Source organism: Nansenia antarctica (assembly GCF_963989245.1).
Source record: "Nansenia antarctica genome assembly, chromosome: 8".
NCBI classification, from domain to species: Eukaryota; Metazoa; Chordata; class Actinopteri; order Argentiniformes; family Microstomatidae; genus Nansenia; species Nansenia antarctica.
The window spans coordinates 22,629,850-22,647,215 of NC_137678.1; the positions used below are offsets into that span (position 1 = coordinate 22,629,850).

General features: G+C 50.5%; 1 protein-coding gene across 1 annotated transcript; it reads left to right on the top strand.

Moving 5' to 3' along the window:
* Positions 1 to 462: 462 nt before the first annotated feature.
* LOC308164028 (RNA-splicing ligase RtcB homolog) lies at positions 463 to 17,347 on the top strand (the record flags this gene model as incomplete). Its single annotated transcript, XM_080538193.1, has 11 exons — positions 463 to 496; positions 597 to 664; positions 780 to 879; positions 1,004 to 1,160; positions 2,486 to 2,642; positions 3,161 to 3,320; positions 13,961 to 14,136; positions 15,025 to 15,213; positions 15,963 to 16,073; positions 16,336 to 16,455; positions 17,240 to 17,347. Coding segments are annotated over 11 exons (1,380 nt in total), but the record flags the coding sequence as incomplete, so codon positions are not given.
* Between the last annotated feature and the right edge of the window lie 19 nt (positions 17,348 to 17,366).

Here is a 17,366-nt window from a genome sequence, read left to right on the forward strand (position 1 = left end):
AGCCGCATTTTATGAATAAACAATGTTTATTTAAAAAAATATTTTACAAATAGCAACGAGGAAGTGGGGCTGCGTTGGAAGGTGGGGGCGGCGCCCTAGCACCCTCTATTGGCCAGCCGCCACTGATAAGATATGAGTAGCTCTCGGCCACTTACATTTTTTCAAAGTAGCTCTCGGATGAAAAAAGGTTGGAGCCATAAAACCATAAAACCAAGAGATGACGGGTTGTTGCTGGGGTTTCACATTTGGGTATTTTCTCCCGAAAAATATGCTTATTTAAATATTTAGGGTTATGGTTATTTTTATTTTATTGTTTTATTTAAATTCTTCGTGAATAACTGATATTTTGGGGGAAACAATCTCTCTCTTTCACGGCTGGCTGGCTGACTGGCTCTCTCTCTCCCACAGGACTGAGCGCCATCTGATGGTGACATTTGGCATGACATAAAATATATTCCTTTATTTGAAATCAACCGGAACGGTTGTCGAGGAGGAGGTAAACAAGACGACCACCCTGTCAAGACAAGAGCTGTTATGTTATCGTGTGTTTCTCTGTGTTTGTATTTGACTGATTGTTTTGTTTATTTCAAAACCAGGTTTCGGTGGGTTCCTCCCTGCCATGAAACAGATCGGGAACGTCGCAGCTCTGCCTGGAATAGTACACGTAAGTAGCGCTACTACGCAGCATTGAATTCGCTGGTGAAGATGGGTGCTACTTGCTGGTTAATAATGTAAAGGTCGTGTTCTAATATCACTTCCAAATTCAATGTCGTCCTCAGAAATCCATCGGCCTTCCGGATGTCCACTCTGGGTATGGATTCGCCATCGGAAACATGGCTGCCTTCGACATGAGCGACCCCAATTCTGTAGTGTCCCCAGGTACGTTGGTTTGTGACACACACACACACACACACACACACACACACAAACACACACACACACACACACACACACACACAGTGTCCCTCGTGCCATCCTGTGTGTGCCTCTGGGTTCTGTGCAGGTGGCGTCGGTTTTGACATCAACTGCGGCGTGCATCTGCTGAGGACCAACCTGGACGAGGGGGACGTGCAGCCGGTGAAGGAGCAGCTGGCCCAGGCCTTGTTCGACCACATCCCCGTGGGGGTGGGCTCCAAGGGGGTCATCCCCATGAACGCCAAGTAAGCACCCACCGTTTAAACCAGGGGGAGGGGGCGGGGGGGGCAGAGCCCAAGGAGCTGTCAGGGAATTCGTTCATTGCCCTGGCTGGCGGTAAATCCCTTAGCCTTCATTACCAGTTGCACCCAGCCTGTCTTGAGTGAGTCTTGCTTACACCACTGTTACATCAGTGGCCCGCTTCAAGGTGGGAGGGAAGGCTGTAGCTGTGTCCCCGATAGATAGACCCCAACCTTAGTCGCCACAAGTAGTTGTGTGTTTGTTGTGTGGACACATGGTAGTTGTGTGTTTGTTGTGTCTGGTGTTGACATGCCGTGTGTGGCGTTGACCTGCTGTGTGTGGCGCTGACATGCCGTGTCTGTGGTGTTGACATGCCGTGCGTGGTGTTGACATGCCGTGCGTGGTGTTGACATGCCGTGTTGTGGTGTTGACATGCCGTGCGTGGTGTTGACATGCCGTGTGTGGTGTTGACATGCCGTGTGTGGTGTTGACATGCCGTGTGTGGTGTTTTTCGATTAGTCTAACGACTAATTTATCGATTAGTCTAACGATATTATTTTTTTACTGTTCGATAAAAATAAAAAAAACATTTCTTATCATGTGTAGGCCCCTTAATTTCCACCTCACTGCTATGTTTAGCCAACTTGAATGCCAACATGGCCATTTAGAAGTCTGTCCATCACCACAACACATAGCTAGCTAGTAGCTACATAGCTAGCTAACGTTACTCTCGCTGCTATGTTATGATTAGCTAAATTGATGCTAACGTAGCATGCGAGCTACGAGCTAGATAACGTACAGTAGGTGCGAGCACCACAATGACAATAGGCTACCGTAGCTAGCCAGCTACATAGCTAACGTTACTAACACCAGAAGACAAGACATGTGGTGAGCTACATTGCTTGTGTAACATTAGCTAGTAGCTATCCATTTTTCACTCATACACGGCCGGAAAAGTGAACATAAATACAACGGTGACTTACGGTGCTATCTTGCGGCTGTCTTCACAAAGAGCTCCAGGATGCTTTCGCATGAGGTGCTCGTTCATTGCAGATGTACTGCTGTGATAGGCCATTTCATTTCTGCACAGTTTACAGACCACCACATTGTTTTCTTTTTTTGTAAAGTACTCCCACACTTTGGACGATCGTGGGCGAAGTCTTTTAGCTGCTCTGCCTCCTCCATGTTTGCACTGGTCGCAGCCATGTTGTTTATTTACGACGCACTGACGCACATTACGCAAGTCGACGTATTGACGTAGTCGATTACGTCGACGCCGTCGACGCGTCGTCCCAGCCCTAGTGTTGACATGCCGTGTGTGATGCTGCAGGGACCTGGAGGAGGCCCTGGAGATGGGGGTGGACTGGTCCCTGAGGGAGGGCTACGCCTGGGCCGAGGACAAGGAGCACTGCGAAGAGTACGGCCGCATGCTCCAGGCCGACCCCAACAAGGTCTCCTCCAAGGCCAAGAAGAGGGGCCTGCCTCAGGTACCACCTCCTCCACAACCCACCTCACACCTTATAACACCTCCACAACCCACCTCACACCTTATAACACCTCCACAATCCACCTCACACCGTATAACACCTCCACAACCCACCTCATAACAGCTCCACAACCCACCTCACACCTTATAACACCTCCACAATCCACCTCACACCGTATAACACCTCCACAACCCACCTCATAACAGCTCCACAACCCACCTCACACCGTATAACACCTCCACAATCCACCTCACACCTTATACACACAAGGTGCCTCAGGTAACACCTCTACAACCCACCTCACACCTTATAACACCTCCACAACCCACCTCACACCTTATAACACCTCCACAACCCACCTCACACCTTATACACACAAGGGCCTAAACCTGTGCACATCGGAATATACGACACCCTATACCGTCGCTACCGATGAACTGTCTACACGTTCCACACTGCGTTCTCCTACAAACGCTGTGCCCCCCCCACCCCCACCCCCACCCCTTCGTCTCGTCCAGCTGGGAACGTTAGGGGCGGGGAAACACTACGCCGAGATCCAGGTGGTGGAGGAGATCTACGACGACTACGCCGCCAAGAAGATGGGCATCGACCACAAGGGCCAGGTGTGTGTGATGATCCACAGCGGCAGCAGAGGACTGGGGCACCAGGTGGCCACAGGTGAGCCCCCCCTCTTTCCTCCGCTAACATTTCCCATAATGCACGTGGCACCGTTGGGCATTCTTTCTTTCCCCTGCCAGCCCAGCGTACATTTCCCAGAAAAGCGCACAATGTCGTCAGCCACGCTGGTCTCGGTGCACGATGACGCTCTCCCATCCTGGTTAAGGGGACCCAGGATATATTCAGGGTATCCGCGGTGTCTTGAAAAGTATTAAAAGTTGATAAAAAGTCTTATCACGATTTTATGAGGTCTTGAATTTTGTTGGTATTTTTCTGAATTAGACTCTGTCCAAAGAGTTTGAGTCCTAATTTTTTTGGGTAAAAGTTCGTGAATTTATTAGTTTTATTAAAAAACTAACGGAAATTCTGTTGTATGATAGTGGTCTAGTCTATTGCAAACTAAAACTGTTAAGTTAAAGGTGTCACTGATGTAAACGGTTACAGCTTGAAGTGGCGGTGAGGTCTGGAAAGATATTGACAAGGTCTTTAAAAAGTCTTAGAGAGGTATTGAAATTAACCTCAAGATTCTCCCAGAAGTATATACCCTGGTATGTGTGTGTGTGTTTGGCTAATCCATGGGAGGGTTCATTTGGGGGTTGTTTTATTTGTTGATTGTGATTGGTTAAAAGTATGCATGAGGGGAGTGATTGGTTAGATAGAAATGGGGGCGGGCTTAATGAGTGTGGTCTGAGAGACAGGAGAGACAGGAGATCAGTGTGAAGAGAGATGGGAGTTGGTAAGTTGAGTTCTGTATGATTGTGTAGCTTGTTAAATCTTTTCTGTTAGTTTGTTCACTGTTAATTATTTACGTGTACTGATATCAATGTGTTGTGTTTAGTTTTACAATCTGTTTAATAGACGAAGAAGGAAACCAAACCGAATTGTGTCAGTCTCATCATTTCACCCGTACTGCCGGAGCAAGCAGAGGATTCGCCATCAGCTAACTAGAGGGAGAGCTGAACAATTGTAAAACACCCGCTGACGATCGCAGGAGGACGGACCGTCAGTTAGCTAAGGAATACAAGCCCGGTTGGACGCAACAGAAGCTCCGGGAGGACAAGGATCCATTCACCGGAGATAAGAGCAAGCTAAAGCCTGGTCAGGTTAGTGACGCAGCCGCCAGCTGGCAACGGAGCCGCGGCGCCCGCAACTGTAGCTAACTAGCCACTTGCTAGCCAGCGTAGCATTAGCAAACTAAGCTAGCGTTAGCCCTGTTGTCGCAATAGCGCAGCAGGCACGCGGTAGAGCTTATAGCACTCAAAGCTACAGCTAACTAGGCCGGCAACGGAGCAGCGGCGCCCGCGACCGTAGCTAACTAGCCACTTGCTAACCAGCGTAGCATTAGCAAATTAAGCTAGCGTTAGCCTTGTTGTCGCAATAGCGCAGCAGGCACGCGGTAGAGCTTATAGCATTCAAAGCTACAGCTAGCTAGGCAGGCAAGGAGTGAAACAATCCACGGCTAGCTTCAACTGGTTAACCCAACTGCAAGAATCCACAGCCAGCTAGGCTAACCTACAAGACCCACCAAGAAAGGAATTGCGAGCTAATAGCAGCTACCCAGAGAGCTACCCACACCCAGCACTCTTCTCTGTGACTCTATTGACTGTTTGCATTAAAATAGGTTTGTGTGTACCTGGGTATTAAGTCGTCGGGGGGAGGAAAATCCTCTCCCACTTTATTATTTTATTTTTTAGCAGTATCCCTGGGATGACCCCACGGTGAACCTGGTTCCGCTGCCGAAGACTAGTTAAGGAAGTGCAGGGACCAGCGCAAATCAGCTCAGGGAGTCAGAGAGGGCTGAAGATATAAGATAGAAAGACGAAACAGGTACACACAAGTTATTCTGAGTCACAGGCAGAATGGAGGCACTAAAGACCGAAAGGGAAAAGTTGGCAGTCACTTTTGAGAGAGGATATCGCCACATCATCAGGTCAGTGGCATTGATGGGCGAAGATGACATGAAACGCGAGTGGATAGCGCTCCTGTCAAATGCGAAAGACCTAAACTCTGCAGACGACAATTATGAGGAAGGTTTGAAGGCCAAAGCAAGTCAGGAACCTGAGACAGGTAACGGTCAGCTTCTTCAAGACATCACCAATGCCGCTGAGGAGAGAGCTCAGAAGGTTGAGCAGGTCGGTCACGTCTTAAAGGCCAACATGTGGACAAGGTTCGCGGGAGTCGAACTTTCATCCACAATTAGACGAGCAGAAAGGAGTCACGAAGGCGCGAAGAGGATCAGTCTAGAGGAGGCAACCCACGACGTTTGTAAAGAACGAAGCACACTCACAGATAACCTCATCATCAAAGCGCGAAGTCTGCTATCAAGCTGGGGGGAGTGGATCCCTGTAGTTGAGGCGTGCAACACGAGAAAGTCGCTAGAGGAGCTGGAGGACAAAAGGGATGAACTTTGGGAAACGTTTGTGACTGAATTTGGAAGAGTTGAGAAGGAGAATACTGACAAAATGGCCGACAAGGCCGCCGCAGCAAAGCAAATGGCCACCGACGCTCTCGCCGAAGATGAGAGGAAAAGGGCCGACGTTCTCGCCGAAGATGAGAGGAAAAGGGCCGACGCTCTCGCCGAGGATGAGAGGAAAAGGGCCGACGTTCTCGCCGAAGAAGAGGCCAAAGATCGAGCGACGAATAGAGAAAGGGCCGACGCTCTCGCCGAAGATGAGAGGAAAAGGGCCGACGTTCTCGCCGAAGAAGAGGCCAAAGATCGAGCGACGAATAGAGAAAGGGCCGACGTTCTCGCCGAAGAAGAGGCCAAAGATCGAGCGGCAAATAGAGAAAATAAAGAAGCCATTGCCAAGCTGGAAAGGAAAGCCGCTGAGGCAAGACTGAAGTCAGCTGATAGCGTGGCCGAGTTTGAGAAGGAGACAGCGAAGGTGAAATTGGGGGCCGAAGAAGAGATCGCTGAGGCAAGGCAGAAGGCGGCCGTGATTGAGTTGAAGGCAGCAGAAATAGCCGCTCAAGAGCGCGCCAAACTACTGGAGGCTCAGCGGGAAGCATGGGAACAAGCCCGGGAGGCAGGGCTGGAGAGCGCCACATATGGAGGCAACCGCACTGGAGCCATCCCCAAGATCAAACTCCCTCCAACAAGGCTGCCCGTGTTCAGCGGGTGTATGAGAGATTTTCATCGCTGGCGGAAAGATTGGGAAAGCCTGCAGAGGCAGGGAGACCCATCGGGGTCGCCAGAGGTGAAGAAACTTCACCTCCTCGAGAGCATAGACCGAAAGGTTTTCGAGGAGCTCAAACTCTCGAGCTACCGCTCAGCGGAGGACGTGTTCAAAGCCTTGGAGAATCGGTTTGGAGACAAGGCAACCATCGCGCTGCAAATTATTGAGGAATTGGAAAGAATACCAGCGGTAAAAGGAAACCAGCCGAGAAAAGCGATCGACCTTATTCAGGCAGTGGAAAGAGCCCTCATGGACCTGACTGACTTAGGAGAAGTGGGCGCTATGAAGAACCCACTTGTAATTAAGGCCATCGAGAGCAAACTGCCAGATCGCGTGCAGGAAGGCTGGTTTACCTTTGTAACCGAACCCGAAAACCAAGTCGCCCCAGACAAGCAATTCGATGCTCTTCTTCTGTTTCTGAAAAGGCAGGAAGTAATCCTCGAAAGGATGGCGCGAATCCGAGGCTCCACAGAAACCTCTGAGGGAACACCAGAGAAGCCAGTCAGATGGGAGAAGAGGGCATTCACGAGGGCCACGGAGAGAGACTCACCGGTAGATGAAGAAGAGGAAGAACATCGAGGTGAAACCAGAGTCACGGGCAGAAACTCGGAAAGAAGAGAAGAGTGTGACATCTGTGGAAGCGATCAGCACGGTGGCAAAATATTCTTCTGCCGTAAGTTCAAGAGTCTCAGTCTGGCAGAGAAGCGAGCCATAGCAAAGCAAAGCAAAGCCTGTCAGAAATGTTTGGGCATGCACGGTGCCGACGGAGAGTGTAGTAACCGGTACCTGTGCAGAATGTGCAAGCAGAATGAAGGAGGGGCGAGTCATCACTACCTTCTGTGCCCCAAATGGAGTGAGGGGAAGAGGACAGGGCCAGGGTTCGCTGACAAGCAACGAGAATTCCTGGATTCTTTGGGACTCAACCCTGAACAGGAGAGGAGGGCGAAGGCATTCACCAGTAAGGCTTCGATGACGCTGAGCACGGGCGCAGAAGGCGGAAGTCTCTTCGCAGAGGATGGGCCAGAGGAACATCCAGTACTAATGATGATATTGACAGTCAAAACAGAAGCAGGATATGCCCTGGGAACTCTCATAGACCTCGCCTCCGACACAAATTATATCACCAACCGGGCCGCCGATCGGCTCCGACTGGAGCGGAAGCAAGTAACACTGACTGTGCATGGAGTCGGTGGAATGAAGGTCAAGGTCAAGACTAATAAGTACCTGCTAAAGGTCAGGGCGTGGAGCAACAACAGATGGAGTCCCCACGAGATGGTATGTTACGGGCTCGACACAATCGCTCGTGCAGACAAGGTCATCAGTCCAGAGCGACTCTGTAAGTTTTTCCCTGGGGTCGAGAAGAAAGAGCTGGTCCGACCTGAGGAAATCGAGCTCTTGATCAGCCACCGAGAGGGACGACTTGCTCCGCAGTGGATAAGAAGGACGGGAAATTTAGTGCTGTGGGACGGGCCTCTGGGGAAGACCGTGGGAGGAACGCACCCAGACCTGTTTGAAAGTTGGGAAAAATCCGCACACAACTCCCAGACGCACTTTGCGCGTTCTCTGAGAACGGAGGCAGTACGATTCGAGGAGATCCCCTGCAAGACGCTCAGCGCCAAAGAAGAGGATGGAGACCAGAAGCCGCAAGGTCATGAAAGGACCGGGAGAACAGCTGCAAGCAGCAAAGAGGTCCTCGAGTGGTGGAGCTGGGATAGCATCGGCGCCGCGTGCGAGCCAAAATGCGGAGGGTGTCGTTGCGGAAATTGTCAACCAGGCGGGAAAGAGATGACTCTCGCAGAGGAAAAGGAGGTCGAAATCATCAAAAGGGGCTTGACTTACGTAATGTCTGATGACCACAGCGACCTGCCGCACTGGGACACAGAATACCCGTGGACTGAGGACCCCAGCTCGCTCCCGAACAACAGAGGAGCGGTAGAGGCTACATTCCGGAGGACCGAGAAGCGATTGGAGAGGGACCCAGTATGGAAAGCGGCATACGCGGCGCAGGTGCATGAGATGATCCAGAGAGGGGCTGCGGTCGAGTTAAACGAGGAAACGATCAGTAAGTGGGACGGACCTGTGTGGTACGTAAGCCATCAGATCGCTCCAAACCCCCACTCTGCCTCCACACCGGTGCGGCTCGTGTGGAATAGCAGCCAGGAGTTTCGGGGAACCAGCTTAAACAGCATTCTGCTGAAAGGCCCGGACGTTCTGAACCCCATCCGTGCGGTCTTGTTGAGATTCCGGACCGGAGAGCATGCAGCCATCGGGGATATTAGGAAAATGTACAACTCTGTCTGGTTGCGAGAAAGGGAAGTCCACCTCCACCGCTTTCTATGGAGGGACACGGCGGAAGAAAAGATCAAAACCTACGCAATTACCCGCGTCAACATCGGGGACAAGCCGGCCGGATGCATCGCCCAGCTGGCCATGAGGGAGACGGCAAGGCTGCCAGAGTTCGCCCACCTAAAGGAAGAGCGGAGAGCGCTTGAGGAGGACACCTATGTAGACGACATCCTAACGTCTCACAACGACAGAAGAAAGCTGAAGAGCATCACGGAGGGAATCGAGAGGATACTCAACGCTGGAGGTTTCGCTCTAAAGCCATGGACCCAGTCGGGTCAAAGTGGGAGGAGCAAAGAAAGCCAGCCTGAAGAAACGAAGGCCAATATGGAGCCGGAATCAGAGGTGTTAGTGCTGCCTAATCAGCTGAGCGAGGAAGACAACAAAGCGCTTGGAGTCGGGTACCATGCAGAAGGGGATAAGTTGTTCCTTATGGTTTCCATCAACTTCTCCAAAAGGAAACTGAAGGTGAGGACAGAAACAAATCTCTCAGAGGAAGAAATTGAGGAAGGAACGCCGTGCCCCCTAACGAGAAGGGAGCTATTGAGCCAGGTGGCGGGCCTGTATGATCCCGTGGGTTTGGCCACCCCGGTGAAGGAAAAAGGTGCCATCCTGGTCAGAAGGGCCTTTCAGGAGATGGGAAAATCCGGCATCAGACAGAACACATGGGACAACCCACTCCCCATTGAGCTCCGAGCCGACGCAATCAGGCTCTTCAAAGAGTATGCGAGACTTGGAAAAGTCAGATTCGAGAGGAGCCTAACCCCGCCTGGATGGGAAGGAAGGCCATGGGGCATCACCTTCTCGGACGGGAGTGATAATGCGTTCGGTGCCGTCCTCTACCTGAGGTGGAAAACATCCAGGGGAGTGGCTGTAAGGCTGGTCGAGTCAAAGGCCAAATTGACGCCGATAACTCAGAAAGGGGATGTCGTTAAATCCGAACTGTGTGGGGCCGTAATCGCATCCAGGCTTAAGGGCTTCTGGGAGAAGCAAGGTCGACTGGGTGTGGAGAGGTGGTTTCATTTCGTGGACAGCCAGACCGTCCTGGGGGCCATTCAAAGGGAAAGCTACGGCTACCAAACATTCTACGCGAATAGGATCGGAGAGATCCAAAGGGCTGGACCAACTGACGACTGGTGGTGGATCCCCGGAGACCTAAATGTCGCGGATCTCGTCACACGAGGCTGCCCGCCGGAAAGCTTGGGAGAAGGCTCGACCTGGCAGAACGGTCCGGAGTTCCTGGCGTGGGCAGTGGAGAAGTGGCCCGTGAAATCCGCGGCAGACATGGCTGCAAGTGCTCGAGACAGCGTGATCAAGCTGCAACGGAAAGCGTTCACTGCAGCTGTAACACGCGCTCAGGCGAGGAAGGGGCTGGACCCGAAAAGCACCATTGAGGAGGAAGCAAATGCGAAGGGGACACCCACACCGGTTGGGAGTTCCAGGGACCCCGAGCATGAGAGGGAGAGGCTCTGGGGCGCTGCTCTCATGGACCTGATTGAGCCAGAACGCTTCAGCGAAATAGGCAGGCTCATTCGGGTAGTTGGGTGGGTCCGGCGAGCTGTTAGGCAGTGGTTGGTTTGCAGGAGGGCTCCGGAAGACGCAAAGTGGGAGGCTACTCGCCAGAGGGAGACAAGAAGCGGAGTTAGCCTCGGCGTCCAGGAGCTAAACGCAGCTTTCCGCGACCTGTGTCTGGCTGCACAGGATGGAATAGAATTTCCGAAAACGACTTGGGACAGACTGGTAGTTAAGAAGGTCGAAGGGTCGGGGCTGCTGGTGTGTTCCGGAAGAATCCAGGAGGCGAAGGAGGTGGGAATCCCACTTGTCCCCTACACTGCATGGATCAGCACTCTGTTGGCAAGGGAGGCCCATAAGGCGAACCACGAGGGGTTGGCTGGCACCCTATTGAAGATGCGCAAGAAGGCGTGGGTGATTCAGGGTCAGCGGGCTGCGTGGAAGGTAGTCAACGCGTGCGTCCCCTGCAGGAAAGACAGGGCCAAGCGGTGCCAGCAGATGATGAGCGACCTTCCGCGGGAGCGCACCGAACCTGCTGCCCCATTCGAGTACACCTCTGTGGACCTATTCGGCCCCTACGAAGTCATTGACGTCGTCAAAAGAAGGACAAAGTTAAAGGTCTGGGGAGTCGTCTTCTCCTGCATGGCCTCCAGAGCCGTCCACGCTGACGTGGTGGAGAGTCTGTCAACGGAGTGTTTCCTAAAAACGTACTTCCGTTTTACAGCTGTTAGGGGTCACCCGAGGAAGATGTGGTCAGATCAGGGGACAAATTTTGTCGGTGCTCAACCAGCTCTGAAAGCGCTGTATGACCAACTCGGCAAGGTGGACAGGAAGACTGTGGAGGACAGGACCGCTCGACACGGCACGGAATGGGCGTGGGTTTTCCATCCTGCTGACGCACCCCATCGGAATGGAGCGGCGGAGGCGTCAGTTCGACTGCTCAAGCGGGCGCTGAGAAATGTCGGGAGGCTTGGAAACCTCACCTGCTTGGAGTTCCAGACGGCGCTCTTCCTGGCAGCCGATTTAGTGAATGAGAGGCCAATCGGCGCCAAGCTCCAAGTGCGAGATGATGCGGTCGAGGTGGTGACGCCCAACACGCTGCTTCGAGGTAGAGCTGGAGATCCGGGGACTCTTGATCTGGGTGAGTACCCGTTTGTGAAGCTGAGGGCCATCCAGGAAGAGGTGGGACGGTTTTGGCGACAGTGGAGTCAACTGGCTGGGCCCGGGCTTTTCATCCGCACCAAGTGGCACAGAGAAGCCCGAAATGTGGCCGTGGGAGACGTGGTCTGGTTGGCTGACCAAAATGCCCTAAGGGGGCAATTCCGCCTGGGGCGGGTTGTGGAAGCGAGGCCAGACGAAAAGGGGCTGGTTAGGGACGTAAGAGTGAGGGCTTGCCTAAGCCAGCCTGCTCTAGGAGTGGGGGCTTCAGGACGAAGAAGGAGCGAAGGCCGCGATCTCTTCCCGACGCTCGACCGAGACGTCAGGCGGGTGGTCGTGCTGCTTCCCGTGGAGGAGCAGTAAAAATGACTATTGAAGAGAGGGAAAGTTGTGGTCCATTTAGTTATAAAGGACCAATGGACCAAGTGGGAGGTGTTTGGCTAATCCATGGGAGGGTTCATTTGGGGGTTGTTTTATTTGTTGATTGTGATTGGTTAAAAGTATGCATGAGGGGAGTGATTGGTTAGATAGAAATGGGGGCGGGCTTAATGAGTGTGGTCTGAGAGACAGGAGAGACAGGAGATCAGTGTGAAGAGAGATGGGAGTTGGTAAGTTGAGTTCTGTATGATTGTGTAGCTTGTTAAATCTTTTCTGTTAGTTTGTTCACTGTTAATTATTTACGTGTACTGATATCAATGTGTTGTGTTTAGTTTTACAATCTGTTTAATAGACGAAGAAGGAAACCAAACCGAATTGTGTCAGTCTCATCATTTCACCCGTACTGCCGGAGCAAGCAGAGGATTCGCCATCAGCTAACTAGAGGGAGAGCTGAACAGTGTGTGTGTGTGTGTGTGTGTGTGCGCGCGTGCGTGTGTGTGCGCGTGTGCGTCTGTGTGTGATCATGCCCACACAGTTTGTGTGTGTGTGTGTGTGTGTGTGTGTGTCATCGTCATCATGCCTACACAGTTTGTGTGTGTGTGTGTGTGTGTGTGTGTGTGTGTGATCATGCCCACACAGTTTGTGTGTGTGTGTGTGTGTGTGTGTCTTCATGCCCACACAGTTTATGTGTGTAGCGTGCGTGTGTGTGTCATCATGCCCACACAGTTTGTGTGTGTGTGTGTGTGTGTGTGTGTGTGTGAGTGTGTATGTGTATGTGTTACTTACCATCTTATCTTATCTTAGTACTACCTCTACTATACTACTTTTTCAAAACATATAAATAATAATTAAACACATGAGTTCAGTCCATTCAAAGTGGAGGAGGGGTCAAGCTGTCAATCAGAGGGTGAGGGACCCAAGTCTCAGACACAGGAAGTCTATCTCCTCAGCCAAATCTGGAACCCCGAAAACAACTTCCTGTTTCTGCCTTTTCTTTGGAGGCTCCACCTCCTCCTCCTCCTCCTCCATAAGTCTGGCCTTCCTCTTCTTCAGCAATGCTACTGAACGAATGATGGCCTCTCTATCTCTCTGGTGGTCACTCAAAGCCCTGGACATCATTCCTTTGTAGATGGGGACCAGACGACCCATATCCTGCTCAGAAAGGTTGTGGTCGTGCATGATCTGGTAGCAGTGGTGCTGGAGCACGGTCATGTTGTGTCTGAACCGCTGCTCCCAGTTCAGCCAGGTGTCCCAGGGTGGGAGACCAGGGGCGGCTGCCTGCACAGGTGTGTGAGGCTGAGGAGAGGGAGGCTGTAGAAGAAGTCATGATACATTTCTGAATAATTCTTGTTACAATGTAATTTCTTCACAAATTATGCAGTTTTACAAATACTTAGAGAGTTGTAGAGAGTTTTGGGCGAGAGAGAGGTACTCACTGGAGATGTGAGCCGAGGCTTGGTTGCACACCTGCCTCCCTCCCCTGCAGCAGAGAGCACCTGGAGTGTGGCAGAACGGTCAACTTGTTGAGTATGGACGCTCATTTTTGAAAAATGTGGAATTTTAGCTTGTAGAAATAAGTCACAGGTCTAGTCTTGGGGTTGTAGCCACCAAAACTGAATTCCATTCAACATTGCTGCCTATCAACCAAACATTCTAATCTCAAACATTCTGCTGAAGTTGCTAGGATTGATTGTGACATCAACATATTCAAAAGTAATTGCATCTTTATAATTCTTAGTTTCTATGGCAATGAGTCAAATGTGTATATTTTCAAATCATATTTCAGCAACCAAACATTCTAAATTCAGAGATTCTAAATGATTGTGATGGCATGTGTGTGTATGTGTGTATGTGTGTATTATTGTTTTAGGTTAATTGCAGTTAACTTCTTGTTCTTGGGTCAATTTATGTGGCTGTTATTTCAAACTGAAATAATATGAACTGATGTTGTTGTTGTTCATCTCAAAACAGCGTGCCTGGGCTGTGTTCATAAACTAGTAACATATTTACCCCGGGGTTGTAAGCGTGAGGAGTTTTTGTGGGGGGATATTTCTGGACGCCTACATTTTGTAGACGCCCTTGTTGCCATGGAGAAGGCCATGAAGCGGGACAAGATTGCGGTGAACAACCGCCAGCTGGCCTGCGCTCGCATCACGTCGGAGGAGGGCCAGGACTACCTGAAGGGCATGGCCGCCGCCGGCAACTACGCCTGGGTCAACCGCTCCTCCATGACCTTCCTCACCAGACAGGTACAGCAGACGATGGGGGGGCCGTGGTCGACGGAGGGTCGATTCTGGGATGTGACGTCCACGGGGGAAAGGGGCGGGCAGCGCTACCAGAAAACGGAGCCGATCAGGAAACAATAATAATAATAATACTACATTAGACTTATATAGCACTTTTCTAGACACTCAAAGACGCTTTACAAACTGAAAAGATCGAGTAGTAATAATAAAAAGAAACAAAAAATGTAATAAAATAATGTATTGGGGCCTAATTAAGGTAGTGCTGGGGACACATGGGAAGGGGAGGGGGAGAGGGTTAACTGGTGAAGGTGAGCTGGAAGAGGTGGGTTTTGAGGGCCTGTTTAAATGTTGGCAGGGTGTTGGCCTGAGAGGAGAAATGAGAGGAGCCACCCGGTGTCGTTCACGTATTAATATCAGAGTCAGAATCGCTTTTACATCTCACTGTACATCTCACTGTACACAGGTAAAATTCTTTGGCTTTGGTTCCTCAACATTGGCATTGCAGCATTCAGATACAAAATCACTATAATAATAATAATAAGTAAAATAAGTAATCCTACAGTAATAAAGTGAATAGAGTAATGAAGTGAATATCTCTGGTAGAAGTTGCTGGGACTTCCTGGCCTGACGTCATATCCCAGAGTCTACCTTTAATGACCCAAACATTTAAAAAGCTAGAATACCAAGATGCACCCGTAAGCACTCAAAGGTCAAAAGCAGACATTTTAGACGCCGATGAAAAACGCCAATGTCTATCCGCGCGAGTTGAAACGTGTCAGAAGTGTACAGCACACACTACCTATGTACTCAGAGGTCTGAGGTGGTCATCGCCGTGGGTGTGTCGGTGTAACATCTCCTTGGTGCGGTTGTTGGTCCTCCCGTCCCCCTCAGGCCTTCGCCAAGGTGTTCACCACCACGCCCGACGACCTGGACATGCACGTCATCTACGACGTGTCCCACAACATCGCCAAGGTGGAGGAGCACATGGTGGACGGCCGGCAGAAGACCCTCTTGGTGCACCGCAAGGGCTCCACCCGGGCCTTCCCCCCGCACCACCCCCTCATCGCCGTCGACTACCAGGTACTGGCAACTACTACAGTCACCTGACACCTCTAGAGAATAGTCTAGAATAGTCACTAGGTAGGCCAGGTGTTCTAGTGCTGTGGAATAGTCTAGAATGGTCGCTAGGTAAGGATGTTCTAGTGCTGTGGAATAGTCTAGAATGGTCGCTAGGTAAGGACGTTCTAATGCTGTGGAATAGTCTAGAATGGTCGCTAGGTAAGGATGTTCTAGAACATCCTGGGATGCTGCAGAGCTTGGTTAAGTCATTGCTTAATTTGTGAGTGTGGGGAACATGGCGCGTTCCGACCTGCAGGGGGAGCCACAGGACGGTTGGTGAAGGGATGGGGGCGCAATTGGCACCGGCTGATGCCAATTGGGTCCTCATCAACGTGCCCTCTTAATGTGTTGCTTTGTTTTCCCCCGGGACCCAGAGTAGGACGCAGTGAGCGGAGAATCAAGGAAGCGGGGAGAAAGCAGCGGAGAGTCAGATACGGAGACGTCGGAGAGCGCTGCAGGAGAGCCGCGACCGGAAGGGTCGGTCAGCGAGCGAGCGGAGACGTTCTCCCCTGAGCGAGGCTCAGACAAACCTGACTCCAAACCTGTGTGCTGCGCAAATAAAACCCGTTCTATAACCGCCGGATCATATTGTCTGTCTCCCTCTGTGCCCGAACTTGTTACAGTGAGCAACATTTGAAAAACAATGTTTACGTTATACTCGCCAAAACCGTATCAACTAAACCTCAGTCTCTGTTTCTATCTTCCGCCAGCTCACAGGGCAGCCTGTGTTGATCGGGGGGACTATGGGCACCTGCAGCTATGTGTTGACAGGCACAGAACAGGGCATGGCTGAGACCTTTGGCACCACCTGCCATGGCGCGGTAAGCATCACCCAAGGCCTCTACGCCTCTCTCTCTCTCTCTCTCTCTATCTATTCTTTCCGACGAATCAATCAGTTATTCACCGCATCACCCTTTGATCGGCCGATGTTGAACATGTTGCTTGCTAGAGTTCCCAATAGCCACTGTCAATCGTTTTCAACCTAACAAAAGTTTTTTCACCATTTACTTCTGACCTATTTACCCATCACAAGAACTAAAAGGTTGTGTGTACGAGTGGTTCAACTCACCGTTGTGCTTTCAGGGTCGTGCCCTGTCACGGGCCAAAGCCCGCAGGAACTTTGACTTCCAGGACGTGTTGGACAAGCTGGCAGACAAGGGCATCGCCATCCGGGTGGCCTCGCCCAAACTGGTCACGGAGGAGGTAGGCAGGAGAAACCAGACAGTTATTTAAGCAATATCACACGAGAGGGAGTGCTGTTATACTGAATATCAGCACGGCTGTGATTCGGCCGCGGGCCGAGCACCGAAGACAATCACAGCCGTGCTGATATTCAGTATAACAGCACGACCTCAAGTGTGATATTGCTTTTATACAACAGTTCTACAGCACCATTTATTAGTTAACAGTAATAAGCGACAACAGAATATGATTTGTTTGTTTATTTAATCATTTATTTTGGCTCCGCCAACAAAAAATAGTTCTGCAACTGAACTTCAACTGGACTGTTGAAGTAACCTGAACACAAACATGTAGTCTAATTAATGGTCATTTAGTAGAACACCTGTGTGGTGGAGTGATACATATAGTTAAAAGTCCCAGTGCTGTTATACTGTATATCGGCACTTATTGAATGCCTCTTGTCCAATCAAATTACTTAGTCGGAACTAACTGTTGTATAAAGTATATCTTTAATTGTATGTACATTACATTCTTTAAAAAAAAAAAAAAATCTCACACTTGCTTTGTCAATGTTAACATACGTTTCCCATTCCAATAAAGCCCTTTGAATTGTAAATAGTAATTGTAAACATGTTTTATTGTAGTACTAGATACTAACCTGAAAGAACTGAATTGGCCTTTAGAGTCTTAAATAAAGATTTACCTCTGGAATAACCCTTTTAGAATCATAGCAGTCTTGTATTCCAGTATTACCAGACTCTATTTGGTGATGAATAGGGACTAATGGTGTTTTCTGTGTTTCCAGGCACCTCAGTCGTACAAAGATGTGACAGATGTCGTCAACACTTGCCATGACGCTGGAATTAGCAAGAAGGCCATCAAACTACGACCCATCGCCGTCATCAAGGGCTAAGGCGCTCGGCTCCGTTAAT